Source organism: Pteropus alecto, unplaced genomic scaffold (genome assembly GCF_000325575.1).
Source record: "Pteropus alecto unplaced genomic scaffold, ASM32557v1 scaffold210, whole genome shotgun sequence".
Taxonomy (NCBI): Eukaryota; Metazoa; Chordata; class Mammalia; order Chiroptera; family Pteropodidae; genus Pteropus; species Pteropus alecto.
The window spans coordinates 4,006,276-4,028,142 of record NW_006431288.1 but is presented as its reverse complement, the minus strand read 5'-3'; the positions used below and the strand labels follow the sequence as shown (position 1 = coordinate 4,028,142).

At 42.3% G+C, this 21,867-nt stretch overlaps 2 protein-coding genes and 1 pseudogene across 6 annotated transcripts in view; 1 reads left to right on the top strand and 2 right to left on the bottom strand.

Annotated features, from left to right (window-relative positions):
- THYN1 (thymocyte nuclear protein 1) overlaps positions 1–4,315 on the top strand; it is a 5,219-nt gene extending 904 nt beyond the window's left edge. For 3 of the 5 annotated variants that reach the window (XM_006905797.3, XM_025039661.1, XM_006905796.3), the window contains exons 3-8: positions 1,317–1,498; positions 2,288–2,356; positions 2,705–2,797; positions 3,341–3,436; positions 3,660–3,810; positions 4,121–4,315. In XM_006905797.3, coding sequence (XP_006905859.1) covers positions 1,317–1,498; positions 2,288–2,356; positions 2,705–2,797; positions 3,341–3,436; positions 3,660–3,810; positions 4,121–4,167 — 638 coding nt within the window. In that variant the 3' untranslated portion in view covers positions 4,168–4,315. The remainder of the gene's footprint in view (positions 1–1,316; positions 1,499–2,287; positions 2,357–2,704; positions 2,798–3,340; positions 3,437–3,659; positions 3,811–4,120) is intronic. The other 2 variants (XM_015597413.2, XM_015597416.2) reach the window with 2 other exon arrangements.
- A 423-nt stretch (positions 4,316–4,738) lies between these two features.
- The window catches only part of VPS26B (VPS26, retromer complex component B), a 21,083-nt gene continuing 3,954 nt past the window's right edge, over positions 4,739–21,867 (bottom strand). The window contains exons 2-6 of the mRNA XM_006905795.3: positions 17,545–17,701; positions 12,066–12,230; positions 9,350–9,525; positions 7,567–7,709; positions 4,739–7,136 (exon numbers count right to left, since the gene is read on the bottom strand). Coding sequence (XP_006905857.1) covers positions 6,990–7,136; positions 7,567–7,709; positions 9,350–9,525; positions 12,066–12,230; positions 17,545–17,701 — 788 coding nt within the window. The 3' untranslated portion in view covers positions 4,739–6,989. The remainder of the gene's footprint in view (positions 7,137–7,566; positions 7,710–9,349; positions 9,526–12,065; positions 12,231–17,544; positions 17,702–21,867) is intronic.
- LOC112470937 lies at positions 21,208–21,326 on the bottom strand (annotated as a pseudogene).

The window sequence follows — 21,867 nt, the reverse complement described above, 5'->3', positions numbered from 1 at the left end:
AATATATATATATTTTTTTTCCTGCCTTTGAAAAATGCAAACGGACATAAGTGAAAGGGTCCAGGAAGCTGAATTGCTAGGTGTGTGACAACAAAGAGGGATCACAGGGAAGTCTTTGAGAAGGAAGTAGAATTGTCCATCCTTAAAGAATGGGAAGGCTAACCACAGGCAAAGAAAATGGGATGTCATTTTTATTTTCACAAGGATAAATGGCATTCTGAGTGGATAAAGAGCAGGAACAAAACAATTAAAGGTAGAGAAAATACCTCTTTTGGGAATTGCAAGGGTTCCAGATTGACTACAACACACTGTGTTATGTAACAACACATATGGTGTTTACAGTGTTCCTGCTAACTCCAGAAGGATCACTAGGAACTAAACTAGGAAAGTTCAGAGTATTAGACATTCATAAATGACATTTAATGATGACTGATGAAGGAGCTTTGATTTAATTCAGAGATTGTGTAGTATAGTCATTAAGTGTGGATTCAGATAGACCGATGTGACAGGTCCTGATTCTTACATTTACTAGATGTGTAATCTGGGGTGCATATTCCAGTTGAATAGAACATCTCATAGATTGTATAGATTAACTGAGTTGAGTTTAGGATGAAAAAAATAAATAAGTTTAGAGTGTGTCATATAGTAAGAATTTAACAGCTGTTAGCTGTTGAGTGCTACTATGTTGTAGGCACATTTTCTCTAATTTCTCTTAGGATAAAAGCCAGTCTTTACCATGTTTGCAAAGTCCTGAATGATCTGTTTTATATACTGTCTCAGCATTGCCTAAGAGCAGAAAAGAAGCAGGTTACAGAAGCACAGTGAGCAAGGAAAGAAGTATGAGATGATGACGATGATAATACCTAATATTTATTGAATATTTGTTAAGCTAGGCATTGTCTAAGCCTATAATTTCTATTATTTAATCTTCAGAACAAGTCCATGGAATAGGGGCTTACTTTTCTCGTTAGAAAGACTAGTCTTAGCAAAGGCACAGAAGAGAGTGAGGGAAAGGAAATCATTTATTGACTACTTTGTATGTGCCAGGTACTCTGCTAGGATCTTTAATCCTAAACCACAACCATGTATTCTTATCCCATTGAATAGATAATCCAGAAGATTCTCTATTAAGTAGGCATTCTTGTCCCACTTTTACAGATAAGAAAGAAGTTCAGCCGTTAAGCCGCTACTGCTAGTAATTGACAGATTCAGGATTTGAATCCAGGTCTGACTCCAAAGCATATGCTCTTCCCACAATGGAATGTTACCTCTCAGCAAGCATGACAGCTCTCTTCTTGTTTCTTCTCCTACTTCAGACAAGAAGGGACCAGCAGGAAAACGTCCCAAGATTAAGAACCTAGGTGAGACATCAACTAAAGTGGAGAACTCCAGCCCTCAGAAGACTTCAACCTCTAAAAATTGCACGAAAAATCTAAGCAGCTATTGGCTGATGAAGTCAGAGCCAGAAAGCCGTCTAGAGAAAGGTGTAGATGTGAAGGTGAGACCATGTGCCTGTCTCCAATCCATTCAAGCTATTTTCTTTTAATTAAGAAATGAATATGGGACACCATAGGGTTCCATCACCAGCTTCTGAACTTTGAAGGGTAGGGAAAAGGTAATAAAGAATAAAATCAGCAGGATTTATTACCATCAACTATCTGTTCTTGTGAATCCTCTATCTAGGACAGGGAAGGCAAACTTCTTCTGTAAAGGGCCATATAGTAAATAGTTTAGGCTCTCGGGTCTTATAGTTGCTGTTGCAACTCTGCCATTGACAATAAGTAAACAAATGGCATGGCTCTATTCCACTAAAACTGTATTTACAAAAATCAGCCATGGGGCTAGATTTGGTCTAAAGGCTGTAGTTTGCCAACTCCTAATCTAGACATGTCAATCATAGGTTGCCTTTCTCTCGCCACCTGCTATGCTCCTGATTCAGAGAATTAATGCAAACCAATTTTAATAATATAGCCCAGATAAAATCTGATTAAAAATATTATAGAAGAAATAGATAATATTTTAATTGACATACAAATAACCAGCAGATTACTTTATCCTCTGGATTATCCATTCAACTAAACCTCTTAATTAGCAAGGATAAGGTAAAAAGGCTTACTTACATTTGCCCAATACAAATACCTCTGTGGAGCTATTTCCCAGTCCACTACATACATCTCCACTGTAGCCAGATGCACCCTTACTATAGGGGAAGGAGTGATCTGCATCCATATATTCTTACCAAATGGCTCAGGATTATTTATGAATGGCTTTATTTCCTGTTGCCTAGTTCAGCATTGAGGATCTCAAAGCACAGCCCAAGCAGACAGCATGCTGGGATGGTGTCCGCAACTATCAGGTGAGAGGGGAAGGGCAGGGCCTTGAGACCTATAATGGGATAAATGCCTGCCTCCTTCTTATGACTTATTCAGTAGCAAAATCTTTTGGCCACGGTTGCTTTTTCCCAGAACTCAAACCTAAAAACATACTAAAAAGTACTTTAATTTCTCTGACTGCATGCAGTCAAATGGTGTGTGTTCTAGCCGGTGTCCTGATACAAGTCTGGGTATTTTGGCAAAGGTAAGAATAGAATTGAAGGAAATTGCAATAAAGAAAAACTCATCTAATAAAAGTTGACTTGATTTCTGCTAACAGCTAGTGTTTCCTAGCTGGTCAGGAGGATAATTCTTAATCTCCCCTGGGATAGGCTCGGAACTTCCTTAGAGCCATGAAGCTGGAGGAAGAAGCTTTCTTCTACCATAGCAACTGCAAAGAGCCAGGCATTGCCGGACTTATTAAGGTTAGTTGCACAGGCTTTGGTCTGAATCCCTCTCCCTTCAGCAACACTTACTCATGTAGATACAGAGGGATACAGCTTAAATAGGTAACAAAAAAAAAGTGCCTTCTTTCCCATTCCTGATCTCAGTGGAGTATGGAAAAACTGCCTTGGCCTCTTCCTGTGTGGCAAGGACTATAACAAGGCAGGCCTTCATTTCAGGTCCCACTGGTGTAGACTTCTATTTTTACACTTTGGTTTCTCACTCAAAAATTCTTCCAAGCCAGGAGTTATCAGGATAAAATTATTAACTGCAGGAGGAAAATGGCACAAATAACCTTTAATATTTGGTTTTAGAAGATACTTTGAAGATTGTCAAAACAAGGTTAATTTCATATGTTTGTCTTAGACTATTATTTCCAGATATCAGAGCCCTCATTGGCTTTGCAGCCAGGCAGATGGAATAAGAAGTGTGCAGGGTCAGAATTGAAAGTTGGACTTGGATTAAAGATTGGCTTTGGAGCTCACTATACAGGAAATTGATTGGAGGCTTGGTTTTGGTTTCAGATTGTGAAGGAGGCTTACCCAGACCACACACAGTTTGAGAAAAGCAATCCCTATTATGATCCCTCCAGCAAAGAAGACAACCCCAAATGGGCCATGGTAAAGACTGCTATTTTCATGAGGGGAAGGATAGACAAAGAGAGGGAGGATGGTCTGGGGTATCTCTAGGTCTAAGTACAGAGACCAGCTCTTATACATGAGGGTACCCTGAATTTGGATATAAGAACAGAAAGAACACTAGCAGCCTGCCCATAGGAACCTCCTGCAAGCAGCTAAAACACAGTGGACATGTCTTCCTGTCCCATACACTGTTGTCATGTAGGTGGATGTACAGTTTGTTCGGATGATGAAGCGTTTCATTTCCTTGGCGGAGCTCAAAACCCATCACCAAGCTCACAAAGCCACTGGTGGCCCCTTAAAAAATATGGCACTCTTCACTCGCCAGAGACTCTCAATTCAGCCCCTGACCCAAGGTAAGAGCGAGCCCTGTCCTTTATTACCCATGCACTAGGATGATGCCATGAATTCATTTATTGACTAAACTTGGGCACAGTATTTATGCTGTCTCTTCGCCTGTAACATCCTCATGGGAGAAAATAATGTCCTGAGTTTTGCGTTAGTATGTACCCACTACCCAACAATGCTTGGCATATAGTAAAACACTCCATAAATAGTTTTTGAATGATTGACTACCTGCCTTGGTACATGAGGAATGCCTAGCATAACTTCCCTGTTCAAGAGGAGAGAGGGGACCTAATTCTTCCTTTTTTCTCTTTTTGGTAGAAGAATTTGATTTTATTTTGAGCCTGGAGGAAAAGGAACCAAGTTAACTGATACGCTGGAATGGGCAAGACATTATTCCAAAGGAGTGAAGCTTTTATAAGACAAAAGGTGTGAGGAGGCTTGCTTGTTATGTTCATTGGGGTTTGTGTACATAGGTGGGTTTTGTGTACTTTCTCAATAAAATGCTAATATCAATGTTGGAAAGCTTTTATTTTACAACAGCATTGGGTGTAGAATACACCACTGTAGGCCTTTTACCTCCAGGCTGGCTTCTTTTGTCCCTTGACAAGATACAGGGCTACCTCTACCTTCTTCTTTCACTGTGGCAATACCAGAGTGCACAGCTAGTCTGTTAACACCCACTGAATAGAACCGACCCCTGGAGTTATATGGGTCCCACGGGGGTGTAAACCATCAGCAGTTTTAGGACAAGTTGCTAGACAGAGGTAAAACCGGGATTCCTTTCTCAGCCATTGTCTAAAACATGTACTAATAAAGGGCCCTTCATTGTTCACCAGGGGCCAGACACAGAGAGGGCAGGCGTGTTGGCTCTGGGTAGGAGGCTGTCTTCCCTGTGTGTGAGGTGGGACGGTGTAAGAACAAAGAGACCACAGAACCTGGCGGATCATAGGCATAATGCCTCCAAGCCACAGAGGCTTTCTTTAATCAGAGAGACAATTGAAACAAATGTTCTTTTTTTTAAAATACAGCCATTGAAAAGACGACACTTTAAGAAACATGTAAACACCGCAGCTGCTTAATTACAAGTTGCACTGCTCGGTTTAGTACCTATACACGCCCAGGTATGCAGACCTTTAAGGAGGGGGACAAGAGCCTCCCCTCACTTTCACAGTTGGACAGAGAAGAACGGGGGAAGAGAAACAGAAGACCTGGCTTGTGCACAACTCCTGAGAGAACAAAAGCAAATTCTAACTTCTAGTTCTCCCAGAAGAAAGGTTTAAGATGTTAGCAAAGTTGGAAAATGAATTTGTATTGTCCATTGGGAGGCAGAGGAATTGACAGATGCTTTCTAGTTAGAATACCATTATGGGAGGCACACAAGAGCCTGAGCTCAAGATCTGAAAATGCAAGGAACACAGAACCTGCCTACCCCGTACACTTAAGCCCCAACTTTGAAAATGCAGGGGCAGCTGAATGAGTGATCCTGTTCCCATGGGGATTGTCCATCGCACCTGAACTCGGGGTCCAGCATAGGGGAAACCACTGCGCTTTCCTTGGTTCTGCTGTGCCCAGTCAACCCCAAGTGTTATCCCAAATGCCCTTCCCTCTAGTCTCAGTGCTGACCCATGAGCCCTGCCCAGTCAAAGGCCCATGATTGCACTGATTTTTGAGGAAAAGAGAAGTTCCCGTTTCCACACTAACTGAAAGATGACACAGGTACCAACCCTCTGCCTTCCTAATTACAGAGTATTCACACTGCCAAATATTGTACTTATTGGCCAGTGGGGTCTGCGTGGTCTTCTTCCTAGAAGGGAAAGGAGGCCAACAGGAGAGTCATTCTTGGTCACTTCCAGATAAGGCAGAAAAGGATGTCAACACTTCAACAAACCCAAGCACAGCACAGCAGAAGGAAACCCCTCGCCTCTAGTATAAAAAGAATATCCATGACAGTTTTTATCCATGTGTTTTAAAACAAAAACACCAATGGTCCTAAATGTGGTCAGTCAACTGGTGATGAAGACATAATTTGGCAAGCAGAATTATTCCGAAGTTGTGCAGCAGTCTTCTTCTGAGTACCTCATTGCTCTCCCGTAATTCTTAGGTTTAAGTAGGGAATGAAAGAGCTTGGGCGACAGTAAGAACAAAATTTTCAATTGTTTGAAACCCAGCCCTAATTCTCTGAAATTAAATGAAGAGCAAGGAGTGATGAGGATCTACTCATTATACGGGGAAGCAAAGAGATCAAGGCTCCTTCTTGGGATCTGTTCTTGAAGGAAACAGATGCTCCTGTTTAGACTTTCTGGGGCATATAGAATAATACCCTAAAACCACCCAGCACTCAGGGCTGATGAATGGAGACACATAGTGAAGGCAGACAGCTACCATGTGCAGTTATCATACTTCCTCAGTGGACTAGCTTGGCCTCCTGTGTCTAACGCTGCTGCCCTCCATGCATGACACTGACCCCAGGGTGTCTCTGTGTCAGAATTTCTCAAAGGTGAGGGGACAATCAGCCAAAGGCCCTTCCACAGGCTTCTATTCCAGCATATTACTGACAAGGATCCATATAAGATGGAGAAGGTAGGTGCCTGCGTCCCAGCAGGGAGAGAAAGGCCAGAAAGGAGGTGGCTTGTGGAAACGTCAAAGCACCACATCCGAGATTCCCAAAGAGGTAGCTTCCTGATCTTGAGTCTCCCCCTGGCCACTTAGGATGGGGCAGGCCCAACTCCTTCTGCCACTACCTCAAGGACTCATGGGAGGACAAGACATGACTGCCCAGGGCCCCATTGGCAGCTTAGAATCTCAGGGACGTGGGTCAGATCTTGTATCGGGAAGCCAGAGAGCCAGAGCCAAAGATGCTGGCACTCTGCTCTCCAATACGATGCGAGGCAGCTTACGTGCAAGGCCTCAATGGAAGGCTCTTTTCCCAGAGACACAGCTGCTGGGATGCTACCTCTCGCTATTCCCATATCAGCCGCAGAATCCCAGGGACACTGCTTCCCAGCCCAAGCCCCTTAGGTTCTTCAGAAAAAGGAATTTAAGTCAAAATCATGATTTGTTTTCAGGTTGCAAGTGACGGGTCAGCTGAGCATCACACTGTCCCTCCCCGTCCCCCACCCCACCAGCCACTGGTGTCTGGTAGACGGGAGTGTTGAGTGGAGGCCCAGCAGCTCTTGGCCCTGGGGGCCTACTGCCTGCAGTTGTTGTCAGACAGCTGGCTGGGGGTCCGCACTTCACCCAGGGAGGTTGTGCCCTCGAAGCGCTGGGAGGCAATGGCTGCCTGGTGGGACATGCTCTTCCGCACGATGTCGCCCTTCCGCCACAACACCACCTCCTGCAGAATTGGGAGGAAGCAAAGTGACATCGTGAGAGAATGGTGTGGAGATGGATTTCCCAGAGGCTCCAGCTTTCTCCTGGGGATTCTTAGGCAAAATCCGCCTCTACTTACTTCTCATCAAAGATAACAGCCATCCATACCTCCCTGTCCCCAGAGCTTCTTTGGATGGTGTGGGCCAGAAAGGCAGAGTGGTTGCTGGGGTTGGGCCTGAGAAAGCAGACTCTAGGTATCAACTGGGAACCCTCATTCTTGCTGTGGGACTCCAGGTAACCCAGGGTTTCCACCTCTTGGTAAACCAATAAGTGGCATGGAGACTAGTACTGTTCTCCTTAACCTGTCAGAAACAAAGCCTGATCTTTGCAGATGATGCTGTTACTGTTCTGTCGCTAGGGCTGCCAGGGGTCTGGAGGAGGTGCCCAGGCCTCACCTGCTGTTTGAAGTAGCGCCGTTCCTCCTCATCTATCAGCACCAGGTTGAGGTAATAGCGCACAGAGAACTTCTTGTTGATGTCACGCATGGTGGGAGTGAGCTCGTAGCCTGCCAGGAAGAGCCGGATTGGGATGGACTCTCCTGTAAGGGCCAAGCAGGAATCAACAAGGGACAAAGTCACCACTCTACCTTACACCAAGTCACTCTGACCAGAGCAGGGAGATGCCACCTGAGCATGGCATGGAACACTTAAGCAAATGCTTTTGCCTTATGGGGAGTTGCATTCCAATGCCCAATGATTTGCTGAAGCAAAAATGTGACTCTGCAATTCCATTCCAGGTTGTGTCTTCTAAATGTCCTTCTCTCACCATCCCCTCAGAGGGACCTGTGAGTCACAGTGGAGATGAACTGCACAGGGATATTACTGTCAAGAATCTTTTGATCACATGTAATACATCTAGTTGTTGGGTTTTCAAGAGCCAATTGTCAGACCCCAGCTAACTTAGAAAGTCACCCAGCAATTTGGATGCTACTTTCCTCCATCCTAATTAGTGTATGCCCTCCAAAATACATCTCCACTCTAAGATGGATTGGCAGGATGGTATAATGTTCTGGGAAATGGAAAATCCTCATTCTGGTCCCAGTTCTCCATTAACCAGTTGTGTGAATTCTGAGTAAGTCTGTTGCTTTCTCTGGACCTTAATTTTCTCATGTGAAAAATTACGGAAACAGATTATGTAATATTATAGATTCCCTCCAGCTCTAATACTGTGCCTTTCCTACTATAAGTGCAACAAAATTAGGGCAATAATTCTACTGAGAAAGGCCAAACCTATAATGGAGTCTAAAGCTAAATATAAATGATCTTTCAATTATCTGCTGTTTTTGTATTGTTTCTCAGTGTCCCATTTCATTCGTACAGGGAAAATGACGATTGGTTCAATGTGCATAGCTGCTGAAAAAACGGAACATAGAATCAGGAGAGCTAAGTCCTATTTCTCCAAGGACCTGGAATGGTGACACTCAAGGATATGGTGTCATTGTCTCCGGTGTTTTGGGCTGCTAAATTTATGATACTCCTACTTCTGCATGTAACAGACTGTGGGAATACACTGAATAAAACCTTGGCATCACCAAGCACTTCTAAATGAAGAAATACATTTTTATCGTTATGTAAATGATGGCTACTCCCAAATAATCGTATAGATTCCCCAAATAACAAAGCTTTCAACTCCACTCATCTCAGACGTAACGTTAGCTCTGTTGGGAATGAGGAGAGAACCCTTTTCCTATCCAGTTCTTAGTGCTGTCTGTAGCCCCTAGTAGTGCTGGCCGCAGTTTATATACTTGGTGAATGAATTCAGAGAATGCAATATTTTATCAGAGCTAGAACTAGGTAACAAAAATGACTCTTCTGTTATCAATCTCTTGCCCCCTAGCAGCAAAGAATGTCAGAATGTCAACAGGAAAAAGTAAGAAAATATTAAAACTATATCTGCTAAACCGGTATTTTACAAACTTTTTTGTTTTAACAGGCATAACTCGAGATTCAATCTCTGGTACAATAAGCTCACTTTAGAAACGAAATGAAAGTAGAGCTCTTGTGGTCTTCTGGGTGAAGACAGGAGAGAAGTTGAGTTCCACAGACTCAAGGCCTCCTTTTCCTCCTTACTGAGACCCCAGTGTACAATTAGAGATTAAGAAATTATAGATTAATAGAAATCTCACTTTAACAGAGAAAAGGCAAGGTGGCTAGGGATTGTGGGGGCCATGAGGCTCACCTCTCACTGGTGCTCCATCCATGATCTCATACTTGGCTATTGTGTCATTTTCATGGTACACATTGGGGCCTGTGCCCGTCGTTTCCCGCTTGATAATGTCTATCTCCATGTGCTTGATTTTGATTCTCACCAGCAGGAAGTATATCTTCCCTACAATGACGTCTTTCAAGTGGTATCTAGGGAAGAGAAAGTAAAGAAACTAAGATGTGTGCACAGCAGCCAACCCTTTGCACATTTATAGGCCTTTATATTCTCCAGAGAGGGTACTGTGCACTGCATGTTGGCTAAAGATGGAGTTGGTGCACACTTGCCCATATTGCCACCCATACTTCCATTACAGACTGATTTCTCACCATGTTCTTTACTTGAATCAAAGTAATTTCTGTCCCTTCCATTCTTCTATGTACAGCTCAAAAGATGTTTTTCCTGCATGTTTCATCACCCATTCATGTTTGCTCATCTGATTTATCTGCTCAAGCACTGTAACTTCATTTATGTTTTGTGTTTGTTCTTTTAGATATCCTCATATATGAGAGGCCAGTCCCACATATGCAAAAACCAGGTCTTGCTTTTCCTCTCTGGGCTCCACGAAATGTCTTTTAGGAACTGGGCCTCAATGACCCGTAGCAGTTTTGCGTGCAATGGACCTGACAGGCCAGGCAGGAGCAGCAGAGCAAGATGCATGCATCACCCTCCATCCGCACCTTCACTCTGGGCTCTGCTCACATGGCTTCTGCTGTATGAGCTGTTAGGAATCTGGCTACATTGCATAGTGCTTTTCTCTGGGTCAGGCAGTAGTGCTGGTGGTCTGTATGTCTATAGCCCAGTATTAGGCATGGCAGGCAGAGAGCAAAACCTGAAGTTCAGAATCATAGCACATGAGTGTTGGCAGGGACTTTGGAATTTAACCTCGTAACACAGCAGGTGAAGAAAAGGAAGTTTGAAGTAATTTAACTAGGATTTGAGTAGGGGATAGACACAGGATGTTAACCCAAGTTTCTAATTTCCAGGCTTTGCGAAGACTATGGAGGCTCTAAGTAGATAACCTAAGAACACTTACAAAAGCAGAATGTAGGCCACTCACAGCATTTCAGAAGAAATGCTTAGAGATCAGAGATTCTAGGGGGTTTCCAATTTTAATCAATTGAACATTTCTTTATTCTACATGGAATCTCAGACAGAAGCACTGATATGCAGGCACATAGAACAGCTGCTCTTATGGAGGGCCTAAGGCCCTGGCTGCGAGCTCTTTGACTTTACTCATAGAGTGTGTGTGTGTGTGTGTGTGTGTGTGTGTGTGTGTGTGTGTGTGTGTGTTTGAAATCCACTAACCTGATCTAAGCCCCTCATTTTTCAGAAACCCAAAGTGCAAAAATTTTAATACCTGCTAACTTTAGCTCTACTCCTTAATGGCAGAATAGGACATAATTCCAAGTGCTGGGCTCTTTGTTATATCATATAGGGCAGTGCCAGAGCCTGGGAGTATCCAGCCCTTGACATCACGTAACTGACTCTCAAAAGTGCCTTTCATATACTAAATTTGGTCGTGAACACATTGCTGACTGATAACTATTCTGAACTCCTACAAAGTGGCAATACCTGCCAGCTACCCACTTTGTCAGGTGCCTAGGGTCTTGATGGGCAGGAAGGCCCACAGAGCCCCGAAACTGCGAGAAGAAAGGGGAAGAAACTTGTTCCTTTACACATCCCTGTGGGCCCAGATAAACTTTCCTCCCAATTCATCCCACCCCATTCCATAGGTGGACGCCAGGCCATGCAGGGCCTGTTCTGGATCACAGTGGTCATTTTACTGACACCCCTTGGTTCCAGGCCAGGGGGCAGGTGGAAAAAAAAAAACACATCTTTTTCTCACCCGTTACAGGAAGCACCTATGTTCTTGGTATAAAAGAACCTTGTTCCCAACCCCTTTGCAGGAGGTCATGCGGCTCAGTCCCCTTGCTCTGAGCTTCTGGATAAGTGAGTCTGAGATAAGGGTCTTTCCACAGGGAGAACCCTAATTATAGACTCTGACTTTTTTTTTTTTAGCTCTCTGTAAATAGAATACATTTTTACTTTCACGCATTTGATTTTCAAACATTTTCAAGAATGTATTATATTGATAAGAAAGATGCTGTGGTACATTTTTGAACTGTACATGTTGTGATTTACAAGCACTTAAATATTTTCATGTTCTAACAGTAAACACAGTTTAAAACATATATGGCTTCTCAACTTGCCGATTAGAATAAAATTATTTAAAGATCTTTATGAAAAGGCATCAGGTATTTTTCACCTCGGCCGGTGTTTGGTTTCTTCACTTTGCCTTCTAAAGACATACTGTATATAGGAGACAGATGATAATGGAACAATGTTGAAATTATTTTCAGCAGTAAAAGGAAACAGCTGTAACTGGAATCCAAAACAGCCTTAAAACTAGTTCAGCTTGACTTTCAAAGACATCATAGGGTGTTTAACTTAAATTTACCTTCTTCATTTAACATAGCTTAGTTTACGTCAATGCAGTTTTATTTCCTGGCTAATCTACCTTCAACCAGTCTGGCACCTTATATTCTCTGTGTCATTTCTGTGATCTCTCCCATAGCATGTCACCATGAAAAAGCAGAAGCAAGGGGCTCCCATGACTTTGCATTCTGATCAGGACCGATCTTAACCTGCCTAAACAGTTCTTTGACAACTTGGGGCCCCAGGCGCTTACTTGGACTTGTTGTACTCAAACTCGATGTGCAGACAGTCCTCAATCCCAACCTCCATCTTGATGGAAGAGTTCAGCTCTGGGTATGTGCTGAGTGTGTGAACTACAATGTCCATCTCTTTGACAACGTCATTGAGGCGGCGGCTGATGGTGGCTCGAAGGAAGTACCTGGAGGAGATGGACGTGTTATGAAGGAATACTCCTGGTTTCCAGTTGCTATATGTAGGTTTAAGCACCAAATCAACCCACTTGAAAGAACCCCTTACAACGGTTAACCTTTGGGGCTTTGCATTCCTTTGAGAATTTACTTCTGTGGACCAGAAAAAATGCACCTATGCACTTATACACAACATTCTGCAGTTACAATTCCAGGAAGTTCAAAGGCTCTTCCCCCAAATCCCATTTTGAGTCCATGCTCTGGGTTAAGAATGTTGCTCTAAGTAAAAGTGATTTCTCAGCTCTGTATTCTGGTAGCATGTTATTCCTGTGACTTTCACAGTCCTCACCATTACCTACCATGTATTTGTGAGTAGGTTTTATATTTCAACTAACTCCTGGCTCTTTGGGTACAGGGATTTATCTTATACTCCTATCTGCATGGCCGTTCGTTTAACAATATTTAATCACTAAGCATTTTAAGTTCCTCATAGTTAGAAGAATAGAAATGGAGAAATTAAGTTAGCTATTTATTCAGCAAATGTTCACTGCTAGACATAGGATGAATAAGAGACATAATCTCACAGTCCACTGGGGGAGATGGACAAATAAACAGAAACATTAGAATACACAGAAAGTGCTAATTCAGGTATAGGAATTGAGTACTGGGAAGAGAGAAAAAAGAGCATTTGGGAGAATAAATCTTATAAGTAAAGCAACAGAAGTGGGAGAGGACCTGCTGTGTACAAACAAAGAAAATCTCTGGCTGAACTAGGATCTTCAGAAAGGGGGTTGCTGTGGTAAAGGGCAAGTTAGAAAGAAGACAAAAGACACAGCTCCTGAAGGCTTTAGTATGCCAAACCAGACGTCTATGGCCAGCCACTTTAGTGTGGCCTTCCCCAGCATGCCTGTCCCCTTGACTTAACTCTGCTAATACCCAAGGAAATAAGAAATACCCCTTTCATTATATTTTCTTTTAAATAAAACTTAGATAAGCCCCATCGTCAAGCATTCCTGGAGAAAACTGCTAACCAGATCAACTACACATTGGGCTACTCTCTTCAGTGTGGCACTGCTTCTTGGCAGTCATTTCATTCATCTCAGTAACATCCATCACACTCCCCAAGACATTTGTTCCTAACTCTTTTCTAATTGCTCAGGCTCCAGGCCTTTCCCTCCCCTTCTCTTACTATACTAAGAAGATGAAGGCCTTACAAGTCATGATTTATAATTCTCTCTCTTCTCTTCTTTGTGCTGTTTTTTTGCTTAGGGTTTAAACATGTGTGTCTGTACCATTGCCCATCCTTTCCTCCTTCCAATAGCACCTCTATCTCTCAGGACATTTTTTCCTTCTCCCTCTAGCAGATTGACTCAACCTGGATACACAGCAGAATCACCTGGAGGGAGGGGCTTTAAAAATCCTGATGCAGGAGGCATAACTGATTTTAATTGCCCTGGAAAGGGACAGAGGCATCAATATTTTTTAGAGCTTCTCAAATGATTTTAATATGAGAATCTTGGTAGAAAGTCTACTGTCTGGCATCTTGAACCTCCAACTTTTCCCATTTTCTTAATGTATCAAATCTCTCTCCAGCTAAAGGCTTCTTGCTCTGAGTTTATAAAAAGTCCCAAACTCATCAATCCCCAGAACACTCTCCAGGCCTTACACTCTTGCTTGACTGTCCTTCAGAGACAGCTGTCACAGAGGGGTCTTGTTCTAACTACTGCAGCATCTTCCCCAGTCGCCACCACCAACAGAAACTGCCCTCCTGAAAAATATAACACCCAGCCTCCCAGCTGCCTAATCCAGTGGCCTTTTTTTCAGTGTCAGTTCTACATTAGAGTTTAAAACACTTCATCTTCCTTGAAATGCTTTCCCATGGTTCCACAGGAGGGCATTACACTGCTTCACCTCCTACTATCCGCTAATAGCCCCCAATAGGCCCTGAGCTCTTCTCTCCCTTAGCTTTCCTCCTTGGAAAACGTATCAGTTATTATCACTGAGCAGATGATTCCCAACAGTGCATTTTTCTGTCCTGAGTGCCAGGATTGAATTTCCAATTGTCTAGTGATCTTTCACACTTCTCTATTCTGCCACTGCTCCAAACTTTAAAATTGGATGAATCATCTTATTTACAAATCATCTCTTCCTCCTGATAGCCCTCTGTCTGTATCTCCACTCACTAGTAAATTCTGCCTATGTCTATTAAATTCCCAGTTTTCTGCTTGTTTCCTGCAAAACTCTTAGGACTTCATACTATCCTTCAAACTGTTTTTTCTCCACACTCTACTCATCCATCAAATACCACATGTTGACTTTAAATTCATCTTCCAATAGAACCACTCCCCTGCCTAAAAACAAAGAAAAAAGAACCCAAAACATCATTGTCATGTTTTCCCTCTGCCTATGTAATAAGATACAAGCCCTTAATCTGGAATTTACATCTTCTATAAACTGTCCTTAAATAATTTTCTTTTCTTTATCTCCTTTCTTTCTCAACATGAATCCTAAAGTCTTCATCAATTTCAACTGCAACACCTTCCTTTCTTTTATTTTCCTTTTTTACTGTGGTAAAATATAGAAGGGGTTCAGAGTATGCCACCTCAAAATATGACACTCTGACATAAAGATGATATAGAGCTAGAAGGAACTGAGAGGAAGCAGATACCAGAAAAATGATCGGCCCTCCCCCTCTCTTCCAGGAAGATGGACATTCTTTCAAAGAGACATTCCAGGAAAGTAGGACATTCTTTCAAAGAGACGACTCCAGACTCATATCAGCCCAGAGACTACACCAGAGAAATCTATATAACAAACCTTGCTAAAATGACCCTTATTTTTCATTTGTCTATCCCCATTGGTTTACCTCCTCACAATTTGTTGTCCTAGAATCTCCAAGTCCCTTTCCTTTTTTATCATTTCTAAGATTGTTTTTCTATTAAAATGCTTATGTAACCCAAGTTCTAACCACCTCTTTGAGTTACTTATCCTTGAGCTCCACGTGTATGCACAATGCATATGTGAATAAACCTGTTTGTTTTGCTCTTGCTAATCTGTCTTTTGTCACTCTAATTTGCAGAGCTAAGCCAATGAACCTAAGATAGGTAGAAGAAAATGTTTTTTTCTTCCTCTACAATATATAACATAAAATTTATCATTTTAACCAATATTAAGTGTACAATAGTAAATGTAAGTACTTTCATAGTTGCACAACCATCACCATCATCCATCTCCAGAACTTTTTCAATTTCCTCAACTGAAACACAGTCCCCATTAAACACTAACTCCCTGGACCCTGGCAACCATCATTCTACTTTGTCTCTTATAAATGAAATCATACAGTATTTGTCTTCTAATGACTGGCTTATTTCACTTAGCATACTGTTTTTAAGATTCATCCATATTGTAGCACATGATAGGATTTCCCTCCCTTTCAAGGCTGAATAACATTCCATTGTATGTATATACCACATTGTGTTTATCCATTCATCTGTCAATGATGGCATCCACCTTTTAGCTATTGTGAATGTGAGTATACATATATCTGTTTGAGTCCTTGCTTTCATTTCTTTTGGATATGTATCCAGAAGTGAAATTGCTGGATCGAATGACAACTCTATTTTTAACATTTTAAGAAATTGCTATACTGTTTTCAACATCTTTCCTTCTGACATAAAAACATTTAAGAAAAATCCACTGCAAAAAATAAAGTTGAATAACAATAAATCCCACAGCCAAGCTTAGGTGCTGCTTTCTGAGTACAATTATGAAATGCCGTTTTTAGTGGGGGCAATGACTGTGTTTAGACCTCACTGCAAAGACTGAAAAAGAAGAGCCTACAAACATTCTTCTAAAGGAAGAGGGAAGATAAGGGAGAAAGGGAGAAAGGGAGGAAAAGTCTTGCTGTATCGGAAAGACAAATACCATATGATTTCACTTGTATGTAGAATCTAAAAAACAAAATAAATGAACAAACAAAACAGAAACGAACTCATAGAGAAAGAGAACAAACTGATGGTTGCCATATGGGAGGGGTGTTGAGGGGATGGGTGAAAAAGGAAAAGGATTAAGAAGTAGAAATTGCCAGTTATAAAAAGTCAGGGGAGATATAAAATATAGCATAGGGAATATAGTCAATAATATTGTAATAATTACTTACAGTGTTAGATAGGTACTAGAGTTATTAGGATGGTCACTTCCTAAGTTATACAAATGCCTAATCACTATGTTGAACACCTGAAACTAATATAATATTGTATGTTAATGGTTATTGAAAAATAAAAATAAAAAATAAAAGAAAAGAAAAAACGTCATGCTATATTCTGCACCATCCTAAACCTAGGCCTTCAGGTGATGAGAATGAACTGATCTTATGAGGTAATATCGAGACCCGGAACAAAGTGTCCAGAGTGACAGAGGATAAAATCTCCTTTATCTCAGTGACATCACATAATCTTGGATTACATCCAAGATGCTACGACTGCTCTGTATTTTTTATTTTTTTTTTACCCCATAGGCCCTGGAATCAGTCCCTATCCCCAGTTTCTGAGACTAGAACAATGAAAACAATCTCATGTACTTAAATCGTGTTTATTATTCTTTTAAGAACTTGTCACTTTGTGTTTTGTTTTATTCTCTCATCACTGAAAAGGTGGAGAGGATAGATCTAGAATTAGGACCCAAATCTATTACCCATTTCTCTAGTAAGAAAGCTGAGTGTCAGAACTCAGGATCACATTGCTTGTGTGTGGCAGAGCTGGACTGAGGATCAATAAGTCCTGATGCCCAGCCAGTGGTGTGCTGGAGGCAGCTTGTACCAGTGTACGACTGTTGAATTTTCAGGAATTTTATCAACTGGTTATTAAACACAGTAATTATTAAAAATTAAATTATATAAACTTATAATTAAATGAATTACATTAAAAACAAAGGTAATACATACTAAAAACTCATTGCTTCCTAATTATTTTGCTACATTTTACAATTCTCTGCTAATGGGGAAATTTACATTTAATGTCTCCGTATGAGGGTAATGCTCTGCAAAGGTGGCTACTGTACTTCTCTTCCCAACTCTGCATCGGGGGATGTCAGGTTGGTAGCTTGAAACTGGCCATGGAGGGAATATTTACTTTAAAGAAATTGACAAATGCTACATACCAGGGTTTTTTCCTTCCAGAGAGCCTTTTGGTAAACATTTACCAGCACACCACTGCTCTCAGCACTCCTCCTCCTCAGTATCCTTATAAAGATCCTCAGAAATGTGGACAGTTTCAGGTCCTGCTCCACATGGGGCAGCTTGGGGGGCAGCTTTTGGGCACAACTTACCGGAGCTTCACATTCTGCCCTGTGTAGGACTCATACGGCTTCTCCACGTGGGTGAATTCAAAGTCGAAGGCCTGTGACTGGGTAATTTCTCCAGGCCGGGCCAAGTCCTTCACCAGGGACACAAATTCATGGTGGTTCCCACGGTCGTAGTAGAGTTCTGGAGAGAGAGCATCGGCCTCCTCTACCAGACCCCGAGCTACTCAGGGCCTAGCAAGGGGCTCCAGGATGCAGGAACCCCTCTTCTGTAAAACCTTCCCCACAAACAGACCTTTGTTTTTGACTCCCTCTTTTCCTAAGCTGCTCTTTCAGTGCATTCCCCATATGCTGGTCTCCCTCCACCGCCCTCCTTTCTAAATACTTTTCCGTTTTATATAGAGCAATCTTGTGGCACAGTAAGAACCTACCATAGTCCTGCTCCAGGAAAATCAGGGCGGCACGTTAATAAGGGATACATCAGGGTAACCACTATCAAACACACCACATTTCTTTAAAAACATTAAAAAATATATTTCTAGCTTTTAAAGTATTCATAGGTATTTAATCATATCGTCCTTATAATAATCTCGTGAGATGGTTAAGACAGGCCCTATCACCCATTTAAGAGATGAGGAAACTGAGGCATACATGGTTAAATGACTGGCTTAGAGGCACAGGGGTTGGCTGCAGAGCTGAGATTAGAGCAGGTCTCCCACTCCTGTTTCTATGACCTAGTAAAATAGGGGTAAAACATAACCACGTCATAAGGTTTTGTGGGAATTAAAGGAGGCAGGGAAGGTACAGGACTTAGAATATAGTACCAAATAGATAGCAAATACTCAAAAAACATTAGCTGCTAGCTGCTATTATCCCTCAAAAAGGAATCCACGTGGCCGGTCTGACACAGAAGTTTTAATGTTATTCTCTCCATCTAAAGCAGAGGTTCTCAAAGTTCAGTGTACATCGGAATCACTTGGAGGGCCTGTGAAAACACAGATTGCTGGGCCCTACCCCTGGCGTTTAATTCAGGGGTTATGGTAGGGGGCTGAGATTTTCCATTTCTAACAAGCATTGCTTAAATTCATCCTCCCTTGGAAATAGTTTTGATATTTCTTTATTATAAGTTCATGTCACCCACTTATCCTATATTATTTTATGCCTGTCTGTACTTTGCTATTTTAGTACTAACTTTTGCTATATGCGTGGTCTTTAGAGATAAGGCCTATATGCCCAGATTTCCTGGTATCCTCCCCTCCACCTACACCCTCTGGCTATGAATTTAATACTGACTGTGACTATATATGGCCACATTATAGCCAAGGTACCACCCCGTGGGCATTTCTGGGCTCCAATCCTATGCTACGTTGCAACCTGAAGTAGGATAGGCCAACTGGGAAAATGGCACAGGCAGAGTGCACTTGCTGCTTCTGCTGTTGGCTGCTTGGGGATAAAGAGACAAGTCCACAGAGAGAGGAGTATCTGGGACAACCACTCACTAGGCCTGGTCCCGGATCTTCAGAGCACAGCAGGCTATCTCTCTCAGGGATATCCAGGTGTCAGGGATGGCAAGAAAGAGGTGCATTTGCTTTGGGTCCACCCCAGACAGAAAAAGGTCTGAGATTCAATCTGGATCAAAGTCATCTTGACTCACAGAAACCAGTTCTCTAGCCAATCCAGAGCCAATACAGTGTCCAGCCCTGCCCTGGGGGAGAATCATGCCCAGAAGGAAAAAATGGTTTCAAATGGTGCTTTTAGTCTGAGCGTAAAATCAACCCCTTGCTGCCCTAGGAGCTGGCCCTGCCACACCTATTCCACAGGGAATGGTTTTCCCCCACACAGGGAGGCATTCTAAAGCTGAGTAGGCTCTGTCCTAAAATTTACCGAACTCTTGAAGGTGGCAGCAGTGTGGTTAATCCAAATGGGTGCTGCTATACCTACGTGAATTTACACTGTATTCTGTGATTATAGTTGTTTCTGATTTCCTAGTATACTTTGATCCATCTACTATTACAAACAATGGAATTGGCAATGGGCAGCATTCTGGGTAGTGAGTAATAATCCACAAAACCACTAAATGGGAGATGGCAGTTGCAAACTATGGGAGGAAAGGACAGGGAAAGGTGAGAAACCCCTTGATCGTTTTAAAATCCAATAACTGTGCCCCTCAATAAAAGGACATGCAGTGACTGGGTAGGAACAGAGCAACTGGCCAGGCCATGACAAGGGCTCCTCTACTTACTCTTGCTGGTCCACTGCTAAGAGCCCTTGTTGATGGTCCTGGCTTCTATGCTGGCCCTGATCCCTCAACTGGGGAACCTGGTGCCTCAGTTCTCAAGCACTAAATTCTGGCCATAGTCTCAGGGGACAAAAGTAGGCAGAGCAAAGCCCTAGTATCCATAATCTTTAAGTGAGAAATCCCAGAGTCAAGAGAAAGATGGGAAAAGGATAGAAAAATACACAAATGTGATCACAGAGCCCAAAGGCAACATGAGAAGAAAAACAGAGAAGGATCCTCAGGCTGCCAGCATCAGAGGATCCTAGCAACAGTTTGCCTGACCTAGCAGGGGAACTTGGCTGTGGCCAGGACCTCTGGCAGGGGTGGTCCTTCCCTGCACAGTGTCACGTTTTCCTTCACACTATTCATCCCGGACACACATGAACACAAGCTCCTACACCGAATGTTATGGAAGGGTGGCCAGTGTGTAGTCTGAGTAGGGCTAGAGTTGACTTTTTCATTTATAATTTATAAGCCATTTGCAATGCTTTTGCAAACACTGTGGGGCAAAGGGGCAGACATGGCAGTCCTACTTTGCTGTTTACCCGAAAGTTTGGTCTCCTCTTACATAAATTAAGTCAGAAAATCCAAGGTTGTTTGGATATTAAAGAGATGGTAAACTGACTCTTTTCCATCTCAGTGATGCAACCACAAGTCATGCCTTGTTCTTATCAACCTCCAAAGCCCTCAGGGACCACTCATTTCAAGCTAAAAGAACCGACCAAGATTTTTTGTTAAGGTAACTTCCCTGTCTTTAGCCTTCTCAGTCCTATAGGAGGAAATGAGTTTTGTAGTCAGGATGTTTTTATGGTGAAACTTACCACTAACGGCTAAGGAGTGAATTTGCCACTTTGGAAGGAAACTGAGCCAGCTGTGCAGCATAAGGTCATCCCGTGAAAGACACCCTGAGACTTGCTGCTGGGCCAGGACCACGTTTGATCCAGGCTCTACAATGGTCTTAGAAGAAATTAATAGCAAGAGCGAAAAGACCTCTAAACGCCTCCTCTACACTCTGATTTTCCCAACCAGTGTTTGCTGACTGGCAACCCAGTCAAGATTCACGCCAGCCACATCCACTCAGATCTCCTGGACCTTGGTAAACCTGCAGGAGCTGTCACGCCCCTGGGCTGCACATAGCAGCTCAGCTCCAAGCTCCACAATAATCTATTAATAGGCTAGAATCAATCCATTTAATTTCAATATGCCTTTTACTTAGCATTTCATGGGTGAATGAATTAAAATATAGAAAGCATCTGAAGTTTTTAGAAGTACAGGCTTGATTGGTGCTAATGGTTTCAGATACATACAGTGGCATTATTATTACCTTTTTTTAGTTGAGGCAACTCTTGGTTGACCTCACAGATTTCAAGGACCCTGTCAGTTTATAATCTCTTATTTTTTTTTATTTTTTATGTCTACAGCACCTGGTCTTCCTAGGTGGTCTCCCATCCAAGTACTAACCAGGCCTGACCCTGCTTAGCTTCCGAGGTCAGACGGGATAGGGCTTGCTCAGGGTGGCAAGGCCATAGATGGAATTACTTTTAAAAACCTAAAAAAAAAAATCTATTTGGCTTTGGAGTATGAAGGTGTTTACGTCTGTCCTCCTCTGCAAGTTCAACCTTATAATTACCTTTGGTTTATTTAACCCCATTAGTTGCCAAGGTGGCCTGGCTGTGCCTTACATACTCTACCAGTGTTCTCCAGGTGATCCCAGTTGAAAAATGGTTTCTCCTCCTTCTAACAACAGAACTTCCCTCAATGCTTCTTATATGTCACATTGCATTCTTCTAAAAATGTGGGTTATTATCTGCTAGAGAGACACAGGAGATGCCCTCACCACACCTTTGTGGGCATTGACAGAACACAGACTAGGCCATCAGAAAAAGTATGCAAAGTGCAGGAAGAATCCCAACACAGCTCAGAAACTTCCTGAGGATAAAAGAAAAACACATATGACACAAATGAATAAGTAAGACCTTATTATACTCTCAGGGGAGCAAAATTCAAACTGCAAAATCTGAGCAGTCAGTGCAGAAATGAATGGACCACAGCTCTGATAACTTTATTTTCTT